General features: G+C 52.5%; 1 protein-coding gene across 1 annotated transcript; it reads left to right on the top strand.

The window, feature by feature from the left end:
- Positions 1-1,975: 1,975 nt before the first annotated feature.
- On the top strand, positions 1,976-5,177 carry ACTL8 (actin like 8). Its single transcript, XM_008048258.1, is given in 3 exon segments — positions 1,976-2,342; positions 4,424-4,759; positions 4,761-5,177. Coding segments are annotated over 3 exon segments (1,101 nt in total). The 5' UTR covers positions 1,976-1,994.
- Positions 5,178-13,767: the final 8,590 nt, after the last annotated feature.

The following is a 13,767-nucleotide window of genomic DNA, read 5'->3' as shown; positions in this document are numbered from 1 at the left end:
ATTCAGGTCTTTTGCCCATTCAAAACATCAGGGCCGGACTCAGTGGCTCATCCTGTAATCCCAGCACTTTGGGAGGTTGAGGCGAGTGAATTGCCTGAGCCTGCGGGTTTGAGACCAGCCCAGGCAACTTGGTGAGACCTCACCTCTACAATAAAAAAAAGTTAGCCGGGCATGGCAGTGCATGCCGTAGTTCCGGCTACTTGGAAGGCTGAGGCAGAAGGTTCGTTGGAACCCAGCAGGTCAGCACTGGGGTGGCTGTGAGTGTGCCTGGGTGACAGAGTGAGACTCTAACTAAAAAAAAAAACCAAAAAACAAAAAAACCCCAAAAAATTGGGTTGTTATGATTATGATTATGTTTTGAGAGTTTTGAGAGCTCTTTATATTTATTTGGATACAAGTTCTTTATTAGGTATATGGTTTGTGTGACTATTTTCTCCCAGTTTATGACTTGTCTTTTCATTCCCTTAATAGTCCCTTTTGAAGAACAAAAGTTCTTAAATTCAGTGAAGTCTGGTTTATCAACTTATCCTTTTATGGACCATGCATTTGATATTATATCTAAGAAAACATTACCTGACCTAAAGTCACATTGATTTTCTCATGTTTTCTTTTAGAAGTTTTGTAGTTTTAGGTGTTATATTTAGGTCTATGATCCATTTTAAGTTAATTTTTTTCTAAGGTGTGAGGCCTGCACTAAGTTTCTTTTTTTTGACAGATAAACATCCAGTCATCCCCTGGTATGTATTGTAAAGACTTGTCCTTTCTCTATTTAATTCTTTTTGCACCATATCAAAGAGCAAGCGGACTTTTGGTGTGGTTCTATTTCCGGACTCTCCATTCTGTGCCATGAATTTATGTGACTGTCCTTTCACCACACTATCCTGGCTATTGTAGTCTTACAGTAAGTCTGGACATCAGGTAGTGACACACTTACCTTTCTCCCCCCACTTTACTGATGAGGAAACTGACCCCAATTATGGCTAGTGTCTCCTTTATTCCCTTCCTTATACAAGTTAGGTGCTCAGCTCATATTCAAGACCCATCTTCTCATGTCTGATGCGCAGGACACAGTCTTTGGAGTCTGGTTTGGGTTTAACTCTTAGCTCTGCTTTTGTTAGTTGTATAGCCCTTGGAAATTAACTTTTACCCTGCTGTGCCTCAGTTTCTACATCTGTAAAATGGATGTAATTATAGTACCTGCCTTATAGATTGTGGCAAAGATTAAATGAGTCTCTGTATCAAGTTAAACCGTATGAAATTGTTGATAACTGATCATTTTCGCTGACACGATGGCAATTTTATGTAGTTCAACCTAATATGCAAATGTTCTTTGTAGTGCTGGATAGAGGTATGTACTTCAGAAATGGTACCTGTACCCTCATCATCATCACCGTCATCGTCACGATTACAGTGGCTGCTCTGCTGCTATGGTGACAAAATTATTATTGTTGAAGGTGGAGGCTCTGAGGCTGTTTCATGTAGCTTGTGCCCTCGAATCAGGCAACCAGGATTTCCTAGGTGACAGGCTTCTTGCGAGTCTTCAGTGTTCCAGCCTAGGCGCTGCTCTTGTGGAGCAGAAGTGACCCCCTGTTGGAGCAGACGTGTGTGTGTGCATGCTGTGTGTGTGTGTGTGTGCGCGCGTGTGTGTGCGTGTGTGTGCGCGCGTGTGTGTGCGTGCTCGCGCACGCAATGTGCTAGGGGAAAGCTCAGTGGGCAGGACTTTCTGGACGTGGTCCAGTAAGCGAGTCCTATAGGATGATTGGGAATTTGGAGAGGAAGGACATTCCAGGATCAGGGGACAGCTTGTGTAAAGGCCTGAAGGGGGTAATGGACAAGCTTCAGGGGGCCTGAGATTCAACTTCGGGGTGGAGGGTGGGAAGCAGCTCACGGGGGCCAAGACCGAGCTGACAAATAACCCCCATTCTTCCCTCCACAGGTGGCTCTAGCTTGCCAAACATCCTGTCTCGAAGGCCTCTCCCACCCCTGCCTCTACAATGGCTGCAAGAACCATGATCATTGACCATGGGTCTGGCTTTTTGAAGGCTGGTCTGTCCGGCTGGAATGAGCCCCAGATGGTCTTCCCGAACATCGTGAACTACATGCCGTGCAGGGAGAACCCCGGCCCCAGCTACGCCCGGAGGCGCGTGAGCCTGGGCATCGACATTTGCCACCCCGACACCTTTAGCTACCCCGTGGAGCGTGGCCGTGTCCTCAACTGGGAGGGCGTGGAGTACATGTGGTCATTTGTCCTGGATAAACACAGACGGGAGCCTGAGGACTCCCCCGTGATGGTCACGGAGTTTCCCTTGAGGGAGCCTGCGGACCGACAGAAGACCCTGGAGGTGAGGCCCTCTGGAGTGGCCCTCACTGGGTAGGGGAGACAGCTGACACTGTGGCTGGACCGGATTGGGCACCAGGACTTCTGCTTTTAAAAATAATTTGCAAGCTGGGCACGCCTGTAATCCCAGCATTTTGGGAGGCCAAGACAGGAGGACTGCCTGAGCCAAGGGGTTTGAGACTCACTTGGTGAGGCCTCATCTCTACATTAAATAAAAAATTAGCCAGGTGTGGTAGCACATGTCTATAGTTCCAGCTACTAAGAAGACTGAGGTGGAAGAATCACCTGAGCCCAGCAGGTTGAGGCTACAGTAGCCGTGAACGTACCACTGCACTCTAGCCTGGGTGACAGAGTGAGACTTCAACTTAAAATATATATATATAAAATAGTAATAATTTACCCTACAAAAGTTTCCTGAGTACCTAGTATGCACCCAGTACCAGTACCAGGTTAGAGTCACTCATAGGGTCCCCTCCTGCAGACAGAGACACAGCAACCAAAGTGCTTGGTGGAAACGGGACTACCAGGGGAGATATGGGTTTCATAAATGTGCACAGACTGTGTGGTGTTCTGGTCCTCAGAGAGCTTCCCTGAAGGGTTTAACAGTTAATTCCAGATAGTGATCAGTTCTAGAAACAGAGTGAAATGGAGTGATGGAGTCTCTTTGAACAAGGTGATCAGGAAGATCTTCTCTGAGGAGGTGATTTTAGCCAGTGAGGCTGGAGCCCGGCAGGAGTGTCAAGAGACAAGTAGGATAATGGAGTTGGCAGGGGCCAGATCTTGCAGGCCTGGGAGGCTGTGAGGGGCTGCTTGGATTCTGCTCTACATCAAGGGCTGGCAAACCAGTGAGCCGAATCCGGTCCACCACCTGTTTTGTAAATAAAGTTTTATTGGAACACAGCCACACCCATTAATTTACATACTGTGTATGGTTGCTTTCAAATGCAAAAGCACAGCTGAATAGTTGTGATGGAGACTGGGAGACTGTGTGCGTCTGTATCAAGCTAAAATCTAAAATATTTACTGTCATAGGTTTGCTAGATAAAAATGCATGATGCCTAGTTAGATTTAAATTTCAGATAAACAAATAATGTCTTAGTATAAGTATGTCCCAAATGTTACATGGGGCATACCTACACCTAAACATTCTTTGTTGTTGGAAATTCAAATATAACTGGCCAGCCTGTATTCTTATTTGCTGAATTTAGCCACCCTTTGCAGAAGATGCTTGCCAACCGCTGCTCTCAGTGAATAGGAAGCTCCTGGAGCATTTTAAATGGGGAAGTCATATCTGATTTTCTATTTGAAAAGGAGGCTCTTGGCTGCTATTTGGGAAATGACTGGTGGGGGACAATATTCTGAAGGGAGGAATGGTGGGCGCTCTCTCTCACTGTGGGGGGAAGATGGGCCTGCGGGGCCCCAGAGGTAAGCAGGTGACCCTGGCTGCGGAAGGAGGGACTGCTGTGGTCTTTCTGCATTCACGGGGGTCAGAACCTTGGGAACACAGCCAGGCTGGGCAATTGGGGGGTGTCTGTAAAGATCTGGGGGGGATGGGTAGGGGAGGAAATCAGCTCAGGGACTCCATCAGACCCTAAATATCAGAATTCCAGTTTTGTCTTGATGTTTGGAGAGTTTTTGCTTAATAATAATAATAAGACTTCACCTACTAGGCAGGGAGCATATTTCCCCCCTGCCTGCCTGCCTCCCTCCTGTGTTTTGGAGACAGTGAACAGGCAGCGCTCATTTCTTTTCCAGTCTGTTCTTCCTTCTTCTGGAGAGGCGGCTCAGGCTGCTAATGGGAACATTCTGGTGCCATTTCTTGCAGCCGCAGGGCTCTTCCCACCACTCCACTGAAGTGGTCTTCTAAAAGGCTGTGATCAGATAAGTTCTTGAGGGCAGCTCCAGCTCCTTGGCTAACCCTCTAGTACTTCCTCTTTCTTCCCACTGTGGGAGCTTCAGTGCCCTGGGCCCAGCATCCTGGGGGCAGCTGGAGAGGCCCCCGAGGACGTGGGTCTCTGTTGCCTAGAGTTTTGAGAGCCAGGCAGTTTGGGGAAAGTGCACTGAACACCTCGCTCCTTGTTGCAGATCATGTTCGAGCTGCTGGATGTCCCATCTGTGCTCCTGGCTGACCAGCTGCAGATGTCTCTGTATGCCTCTGGCCTCCTGACTGGCGTGGTGGTTGATTCTGGCTACGGCTTGACCCGTGTGCAGCCCTTCCACCTAGGCCGCCCCCTTCCCTCCAGCAGCAAGATGCTGGAGTTTGCTGGCCAGGATCTCTCCACCTACCTCTTCAAGAGCCTCTTTAAGGAGGATTTCAATAGACACAACTTGTTCCAGCTGGAAACGGTCGCCGCGACTCAGATGACCAAGTGCTATGTGCCGCAGCACCTGGGGGAGGCCCTGGACTTCCGCCAGAGCCTGCCCCAGTGGCTCAGACGAGAGCAACAGCTACCGGCTCCCGGATGGCACACCGGTGGAGCTGAGCCCCCTGCAGCGGCTGGCCCCCGAGATGTTCTTCAACCCGCAGGTGTTCGACCTGCCAGGGCCCAGCATCCCGCAAGCTGTCGTGGATTCAGTGGAGTCCTGTGAGGCCTCCATGCAGCCACTGCTGGTCTCCCACGTGATGGCCTGTGGGGGCAACACCCTGTACCCTGGCTTCACGAAGCGCCTATCCAAGGAGCTGGCCGCAGATCGGCTCTCCTACACCAAGTCCACCATCTGGGTGGGCTCCAACCGGAACTTCAGCGTCTGGTTGGGGGCATCCGTGGTGGCACATCTTTCTACGCACAAGTCGGAGTGGATGACCAGGGAGGAATATGAGGAGCGCATGAGACTGTGACCTGTTGGCTGCCTCCTGGGAATGGGCTTCCGTCAGACGGGCATGGGCGGATTAATTTCAGCAAAATGGTCTGGGCAGGGGTGGAACGGGGTGGGGTGGGGGTGACTGGCCTTGGAATTCTGAGGTCATGAGAGATGTTTTTTCTGTTCTAAGATGTTATCTTGTTTTAAGAGTGAGGTTCAGGCCAAAGGAGGATAGAGTATCATCCCTGAAAGCCCTGCAGGGACAGTTTTTCCAGGGTGGCATGTCCCTGGGGTGGGAGTGGCCGTCTGCCATCTCTCTGCCCAAGAGCCACCGTTTTCCATTGGCGTCTTCCTTGGGGTGTCTTGTTCCTCTTGGTGGAGTAGGTTGTAACTGGGGTAATCCCTCTGCTAGGAGTCCCCATTAGTTTTGATGAGGGGACAGGGATGGTGGGGCTGGGGAGAGTTGAAGTTTCTAGTCCTCCAGGCCCTTTGGGGCCAGGGAGTCAAGTGAATGTGGAATGCCCTTGCCACCGAGGCCAGGGTCTTGTTTTATATATGCAAATAAACCATTTGTTTGGAAGCAATTCCGGCTCCTGTGATGGATGGGGTTAGGGTGGACGGCCCCTGGGGAGGCCCAGGGAGTGTGAGTGTGAGAGCCATGCAGGGCCAGGGCAGGTTCTAAGGTGTCCGAGCCTGTGGACAGTGGCTGACCCCGGGCAGAGTAAAGAAGGGCCTGGACCCACCCACACCCCTCTCAACAGCCCCCCCCCCGCCAAGCCCGTGTTCTGTCCATCCAACCTAGGTATTCTGATATTCTATATGTGTCTAATAAATATTCAAGGACCTACTGTGTTTCAGGTATTGTGCTGGGCACTGGGGCCTCCAGGTAGAAAGGATATGTGAGGTTTCTGTTTTCGAGGTTACAGTCTCCTGTGGAGGATCTCTTGCAGACAGTAAATCACATTTGCCAGTGATGAAGAATGCTGTAAACCCGATGTCATCAGGTCGTGTGGTCTGGAGGTGAAGCAGTGACTGCTTTTGATGGAGTGTACTGAGATGATGATTGCTGGGATCCACCATGACTGTGTCTTCTCCTTCCATGGCACACTGTGAGGCTACGCTCCCTGGCAGTTAGGTAGGGCCATGTAGCTGAGGTCTAGCCAATTTGGTATATGCCTGACTCTTAAAATACCTGTCACAGCTTTCAGGATGGAGGGTCGGATGGAGGACTTGGAAGCCTCGGGGTAGCAGAGCTGCAGATGGGAAGAACCTGAACGCTGAGGACTGTGGGGGGCGGGTAGGGGTCAGTGCAGCTGAAACCCCTCCCCTGCTGCAGTGACCTGTGCTGGCCTGTGATGTGAAGAAGGATCTGTTATGTTTGGCCCTTGAGACTATAGGGCTGCTTGTTATAGCACCTGTTTTGCTTCCTTTGATGAACAGAGAAAGGAGCCATAACTTACTCTTCATTTAACAAATTATTTTTTCTGTTAAGTGACAGAAAAATTAAGAGCCTGATGTGGGCTCTCAGCCACTGTGTACCCAGCTGTTTTTAAAAGGGGTCCTTGGCTCCCTGAGATAAGAAAGATTGAAGCCCTAGGAACCCAGTGTCTCCGCAGGGGCAGAAATATGGAGGGCAAGTCCAGCTCACCTTGTTTGTGTCCACATGAGCCTGTTCTCAGCCACCACTTTACCCCCAACCTGTGTTCTCAGTGGTCCCCAGGGAACGGCAGGGGCCTGGAATAATGACTGTCTTGTGGATCAGCTCAGAATCAGCCTGCTGTAGGCCCTGGGCCTTGGAGTCAGACTAAGCTCCAGGATGGGCTTGTCTTTAGCTGAGCTACTGGGGGCAGGCTGTTGAACCTCTCTGAGACTATCACATGTAAAATAGGGAGTCAGATTTCCTCCACTCACAAATTTGGGGTTGAGCATTAGCTAAGATACGGGGCGAGGACTCACTTTGAAAACTATGAAGTGCTGTTGAAATGTAAGATGTGACTTAAAAAAAATTTTTTTTTGAGACAGGGTCTCACTGCATTGTCCAGACTGGAGCACAGTGGTACAGTCATTGCTCACTGTTGCCATGAATTCCTAAGCTCGAGCTGTCCTGTGGGCCTCAACCTCCTGAGTAGCTACAACTGCAGGTACACACCACCATGCCTGGCTCATTTTTTGTTTTTATTTTTGTTTGTAGAGACAGGGTCTTTCTATGTTGCCCAGGCTGGTCTCCAACTCCTGGCCTCAAGTGATCCTCCTGCCTCAGCCTCCCAAAGTGCTGGCCGACTTTATGTTTTATAGTGTGCGGTTGCTCTCCTGCTAATCAGGGGTTTTAATAACAACAGCCATGGCCATTGCCTTGCCAGGCATCGTGATGAGCAGTTTCTCCACACAGTCACTTTTAGTTGTCACGTGCACACTGTGAAATGAGTGACATTTGCCCCATTTACAAATAAGAACTGAAAATCAGAGATGGTAAGCACTTGCTCAGGACCACACTGGAGCTCGAGTTACTGGTGAACCGCCAGCGTTAGGCATGGATTCAGCATTCCTAGGAGATGAGATAAAGAGTGGCCAAGACGGACCTACCTGCCTCAGAATGGGCGGGCCAGTCAGGGGAGCAGTGGCATAGCTCCATCAGCCGGGATTCTTAACACCCCACGCCCCATTTTCCACCTTTGGTGTGCAGGCTTCTTGAGTTGTGGTTACAAAATGACTGCAGCAGCTCCAGACACCACACCCATCTTCTCTGGAGGAAAAGGAGGGGTGGAGTCTGTCTTTCTGTTAGGAAAGGATCACCCACAGACTTCTGTTTTCGTCTCACTACTTAGGGTAGCTGTAAGAAAGAGGAAGCGCGTAGGCACGGGGTGAGCTGATTCACAGTGTCTGTTCCTTGGCAGAGGAGGGATTTGAAACCAAGTCTGTTCAGACTAATGCCAGTGTCATCACCAATGGCATCAGGCTGCCTTTGCAGCTTCCAGGCCCTGCCGGTCCCCTCGGCCCAAGGGCTGCAGACGCGCGGGTTCTCCAGGCTGTGTGGAAGCTGCTGGGGAGCAGTCACGGCGTGGGCATCCGAGCAGTTGTCTTCACATGGCAGCCACGTATCTGTGTCCACCTGAGCCTTCCAGGGCAGAAGCAGGGCTCTGAAACGGGGACGCGGAGAGGGGGGCCTGCGGGACACGGGCAGGGTGCATTTGCTTTCCGTATTTAGCTCCGGGCAACTGTATCACCGCCCTTTTTCTCATTTCATTCTGAATGTAACATTTAACCTTTCTGTTCAAGCATCAAATCTGGCTGCCTGGCGTATAATTATGAACTTTTCTTCACTCTGTCTCCCCCCTCCCCCACCCCAAAAGCTTTTAAAACTTCCTCGCCGGGTACCATCTCTCTCCTCTGACTCTCCAATTAAATTAAAAATAGCAGCTCCATGGGCTGTGCAGGGCCATCAACCTAACACAGAGCTGCTGGCATGCCAGGCCTGGCGGGGCGGCGCCCAGTGCCCGGAAGACGCCTGCTGGCTTCAGCAGGGTCTGGCAGCTTCTTGGAGCCAGGGAGGCGCATCCTCTACGAGGGGTCTGGGCGCCTGCCAGGGGCAGCCAGGTGCAGGGGGGTGGGAGAGTCTCGGCAGCCGGGTGGGGGGCTGGCAGAGGGGACAAAGGGAAAGGGCCCGGGCGGGCCATCTCCAGTTGTGAGGGTTCTGTCCTGCCGATTGCTGCCGCCAGGGCTGGGGCTTAGCACCCCTGCGTCTGGGTGTGGGTAGGGTTTGGAGGCCCGAGTGCTCTGAGAAGCTTCTGGTTCTGCTGATGGTGAGGGCCGAGGCAACGTGAACACCGAGCACCCTCCTTGCTGCCTCTCCCACCTCTGGGAGCCTTTTTCGGGGAGGCGGATGATGACATGAACAAGGGCATGGACTCCGGAGCCAGACTGCCTGGGAAGAATCCCTGCTCTACTGCTTTCTGGCTCTGCTAAGCTCCCTGTGCCTCTGTTTGCTTGTCTGTAAAAAGGGCGTAATAGAGATGCCTGCCCCAGGCTGGTTTCAACACTCACCATGCAGGTTTAAATGAGTTAGCATGTATAAAACACTCAGCAAGTGCAGGCACATAGAGTGAGCTGTTACTATTTCTGCTCACTCCCACTGCTATCAGCCACGTCCTTAGGCAAAAACCTGGCTCTTCTGTTTCTATTTACTTGCTCACAGATAGATAGATGTCAGTGACACAAAGTGGACAAGACACCACAACGTGCTGCTTACTTTCCCGGGAGGAGGCATCGCAGCGATTGCTTGTCTGAGTGGTCTGAATGTTTGTGTCCCTGCAAAACACATGTTGGAAACTCATCCTTAAACACTGTGGTGTTTGTTAAGAGGTGAGGTCTTCCGGGAAGTGATCGCCGTGAGAGCTCTGTCCTTGTGAGTGGGATTGATGCCCCTTGTGAGTGATGGTCTCCCAGGGCTGCCTGGCTCTTCGCCACATGAGGACACAGCATCCGTCCTTTCTGGAGGACACAGCAACAAGGCACAATCTTGCAGCCGAGATCCAATCCTCACCAGATACCACATCTGCTGGCATCTTGATCTTGGACTTCCCGGACTCCAGAACTGTGAGAAAAATAAATTTCTGTTATTTATAAATTAGCTAGTCCATGGTATTTTGCTCAGGCAGCAGGAACAGGCGAAGACACTGAGTGACTGGGTAGAATCACATTCTGGACACAGAGGTGTCACAGGTGGGGAGTGCCTGGCACAGGGAGAGGTAGACGGCCAGAGGGGTCTTCTGCTGGAAGTGAGGCCTGAGTGATTCTTGCTGGAGCAGGAGGACTTTGCTCGTCCTGTAGCATGGAATGTTTGTCCCCACCATTGTCCCCTAGTTGCCTTGAGGCATGAGGGTGGCAGGGAGTAAGGACAGGGAAGGGGTGGTTGGCAGGGTCTGCCATCGGAAGACATGGAGTGTCACATCAAGGATGGAACTGTAAGCAGAGTTCAGGACTTGGGGAGCATCACTTGAAGGTGGGAGAGAGAGTTGAGTTCACACTGAGGGCAGAACGGGCCCTTCCTCACTGGACATCTGTGCTTGGCTCCATTTGCTTCCCTTCCACTCTGCAAGTCCTGGACAGCTCCGGGGCCTTCTCACTTCCTTTCCGCTCTGTGATCTGTTGTTCCAAGAAGCCAGTCCCGGCTGAGGAAGCAGGAACCCTGGATGAGAGGTGTTGAAGTCAGACTGACGCAGGCTAGAATCTCTTTTCCCCTCTGGTTCTGTGGCCTCCTAAGTCATGAGGCTGATGTGGGAATTAAAGCCATTGCTCCACTCAGTGAGTATTCACTAAGCACCTTCTCTCCCCTGGCGTGGCTCTGTTAAATTGAAGCATGTTTTAAGAGTGGCTTAGCACAGAGTCTGGCACATAGTAGGTGCTCAGGTAAAGGCTAATGTTCTCCCTGAGTCACCGTCTGCAACAAAAACCCGGGACTGAAGACACCAGGAGGCTTCATGGTGCTGCACGGGCCCCAACGCTCATTCACAGGCTCGCAAAGGCTCCTGAGCCTCCTGTCCTTTTGATGAACTTTTCCGCCAAGGTGTTGGGTCTGGATGCACGGCACTCTCGGGGGCCCTTCGAGCCGCAAGAGGCCCAAGATCAGAGTTGTGTGAGGAGTGGATCCACTCTTCTCTTTAATTAGAGCTCACTGCACTCGCCCACATCCAGGCCTTTCTCCTGACCCCTAGCTGTGTGGTTGTCCCCTCTACAATCCCCCCACCCCCGGGGAGAGAATGTGCTTAGCCCAGGAAGGATGACGCCGATGGCACTGGAGACACATTCATTTCAACAAGCCCTGCTGACCACCGGCCAGGTGCTTTGGGGACACAGAGGACAGACCTGCTTCTACCCCCAGGGTTTGATGGGGGTGGACACACCCCAGGGAATAGGGCAGGCCAGAGCTGCCGCCTTTGCAGTCCTGTGCGTGTGGGGGTCACCATGTGGGCCCAGATCCCCAGGCTAGTAGATCAGGGCCCTGGAGATGTCAGGGGCCCTGCCGCACTGCTCCCATGGGGACACTTGTCTAGGGGAGGGGCTGGCTGTAATCCGTGGCTAATTTCTCCAGGGCCTCCATTATAAATTCCATAACTCTACCAGTCAAAACATGACTAATTCCTGGGCCCGCAGCCCCCACCTGGGAGCAGAAAACCCTGTGCTGTTTTTGCTGCCTTTTATCACCACTAATAAAGCCTTGGCAGTCAGAGTTTAGCTGCTGTAGGTGGTTTTCTAATGCTTGTGAGCCTTTCCCTCCCCCACAGGGTTGCTGGAGCGCCAGGCTTGCTGGTTTCCCACCAGCTTTGGAATAGTCCCAGCCCGGAGAGCCATGAGCTGGTGGCGGCAGTTTTTGGAGAAGGGGCCACAGCGTTCAGGGCTAAGTGGGCCTTGGATGATTCTGACAAGGGTGGGACGTTGCGTGATTCGTGGAGAAGCGAATGGATTGCCTGAACATAAATAGAGCCCCCCTGCAGGGGTGATGTTTAGCCTGCTGAAGAGAGCGGCATCCAAGACCCACTTCCTCACCAGGCGGCGTCACGGTCACTGGGAATGTGGGCCAGGCAGGTGGGATAGCTCTGAATCGTTGCTTCACCTCCTATGAACTGGGGCACCCTGAGCAGGTGACTTGGCTTTTCTGAGCCCCAGTTTTCATATCCACACAATGGCACGGACTAGCTGTCAGCCCCAACTGTACGACAGGGTGTGCACGTGGCACCGTCCGGCCCATCAGGAGACCAGCCAAGGCCGGGGAAATCAGTCCCCTACGGTAGTGGTATTTTATCTGACAGTCATTGAAGATGGTCCCCGAGGTCCTGGCTAAGGTGTGAGTTTGTTTTCTTCGCAATGATAACCAACTTGGCTTGCATCTCTCTAAAAATAGCACCCGGTCCAGCCACCTGGCCCTACCTGGAGTTACTGTGGTCTCACTCCAGGTGGGAAATGGGGGAGCCTTTGACTCAGGGAATTGGGGCGGGGTGGGGGGCGGTCTGTATATGTCATGGAGGGGTGAGTGTTGAGAGTTGGACCCGTCTCAGAAGGGAAGGATGGGGGCCAGTGGAGTCGGGGCCAGAGGGGAAGACAAGGTGGAGAGGTGACCTGCCTGGTGACCACTCAGCCTGGAAGAGTGAAGGGCAGGGGGAACCCGAGTTTCAGCCTTGGCTCTGTCACTCTAGCTGTGTGACCTTCTGCTAGTTGTGTAGTGTCTCTGAGCTCCATACCCCCATCTCTCAAATCAGGATGGTAAGACACCTACCTGACGGTGCATTGTCAAGCTGCTCAGTGCTTAGCGCAGTGCCTGGCACTTGTAACCATCTGGTAAACGCTCACTGTGTTCCTCTTCTAGTGGTGATTGTGATTGTCCGGATTCAGCTTCTTTTCTTTTCTATTTTCTTTTTTTTTTGGGTTGGAGTCTCACTCTGTCGCCCAGACTGGAGTGCAGTGGCCGCTCCCGGACACCGCAGCCTCGACCTGCTGGGCTCCGGCGATCCTTCCGCCTCACCCTTCCGAATAGCTGGAATTACAGGCATGTGCTGCCACGCCCGGCTGATTTTTTGATGTATTGTAGAGATGAGGTCTCGCCAAGTTGCTCAGGCGGGTCTCGAACCCGCGGGCTCAGGCAATCCACTCACCTCAGCCTCCCAAAGGCGCGGGATTACAGCTGAGCCACTGAGCCCGGCTTTCAGCTTCTTTTCAGCTGCTCGAATGGGGGATCAGGGGCATTAACAGTTACCGCTCTGGAGTCACCAGTTGTGGCAGAGGCTGTCACAGGTGCATTTGCTGCGGGGGAGCAGCAACCCATCAGATGTAGGGGACGCCCTCCACCTGATGCCCCTCGGACCAGGCTGGGCCGGGTGGGCCTCTCCTCCGAGCTGCCACCTCCCTGCTCACACCTGCAGGCGGTGGCTCCCGGTCTTCATGTGCAAAGTTCCTTTTCCTCTGGTTTCTGGGGACTAGAGTCAGAGGACAGAATGTCAGCGTCAGCCACGAACTCCTTGAGGCCAAACTGTTGACCCAGTGGCCTAGACCTTGAGAGCTAATTCACCTTAAATGAGCCAGAGTCATAATAAAATTACCTTCCTGTTGCTTCTGACTTCAAACCTCTCCAGAAACTGCCATTCTCGCCTGCTTCACAGCCACCACTGCCGGCCACCACCTGCCACGTGTATTCCTGCAGGGTACCTGCTTGCCCTACCCCTGGCATCGCCCACCCCCATGTGCAGAGCCCTGGGTGAGGCTGTGTCACATCGCATGGCCCCTTTGCTTAAAAGCCCTTTGTTGGCTCTCATCTTAGTAAAGAGCCAGAGTCCCCACAGCGTGCTGCAAGGCCTGTTCTGCCTGGCCCCTGCTCCACTCCGATTGCCTCCTCCTCCTCTCTCTCCCTCGGTTCTCAGGCCCCACTGGAGTGGCCGCCCTGCTGCCCTTTGGTCCTGCCTGTGTGCTCCTGCACAGGCCTGCCCTTCCCTTCCTGCTGCCTGGAATTCCTGCTGGTGCATTCTCTTGCCTCTTCAAGTCTCTGCTCGTGTGCCAGCTTAGTGGAGAGGACATCCCTGACCCCTCCACCCCCCATTAAAAAGTAACAGCCCTGTCTAGGCACAGTAATCCCAGCACTT

This window comes from Carlito syrichta, unplaced genomic scaffold (assembly GCF_000164805.1).
Source record: "Carlito syrichta isolate Samal-C Ts95f unplaced genomic scaffold, Tarsius_syrichta-2.0.1 Scaffold123289, whole genome shotgun sequence".
Taxonomy (NCBI): domain Eukaryota; kingdom Metazoa; phylum Chordata; class Mammalia; order Primates; family Tarsiidae; genus Carlito; species Carlito syrichta.
The sequence above is the reverse complement of the archived record's forward strand: the minus strand, read 5'-3'. Positions and strand labels throughout refer to the sequence as shown.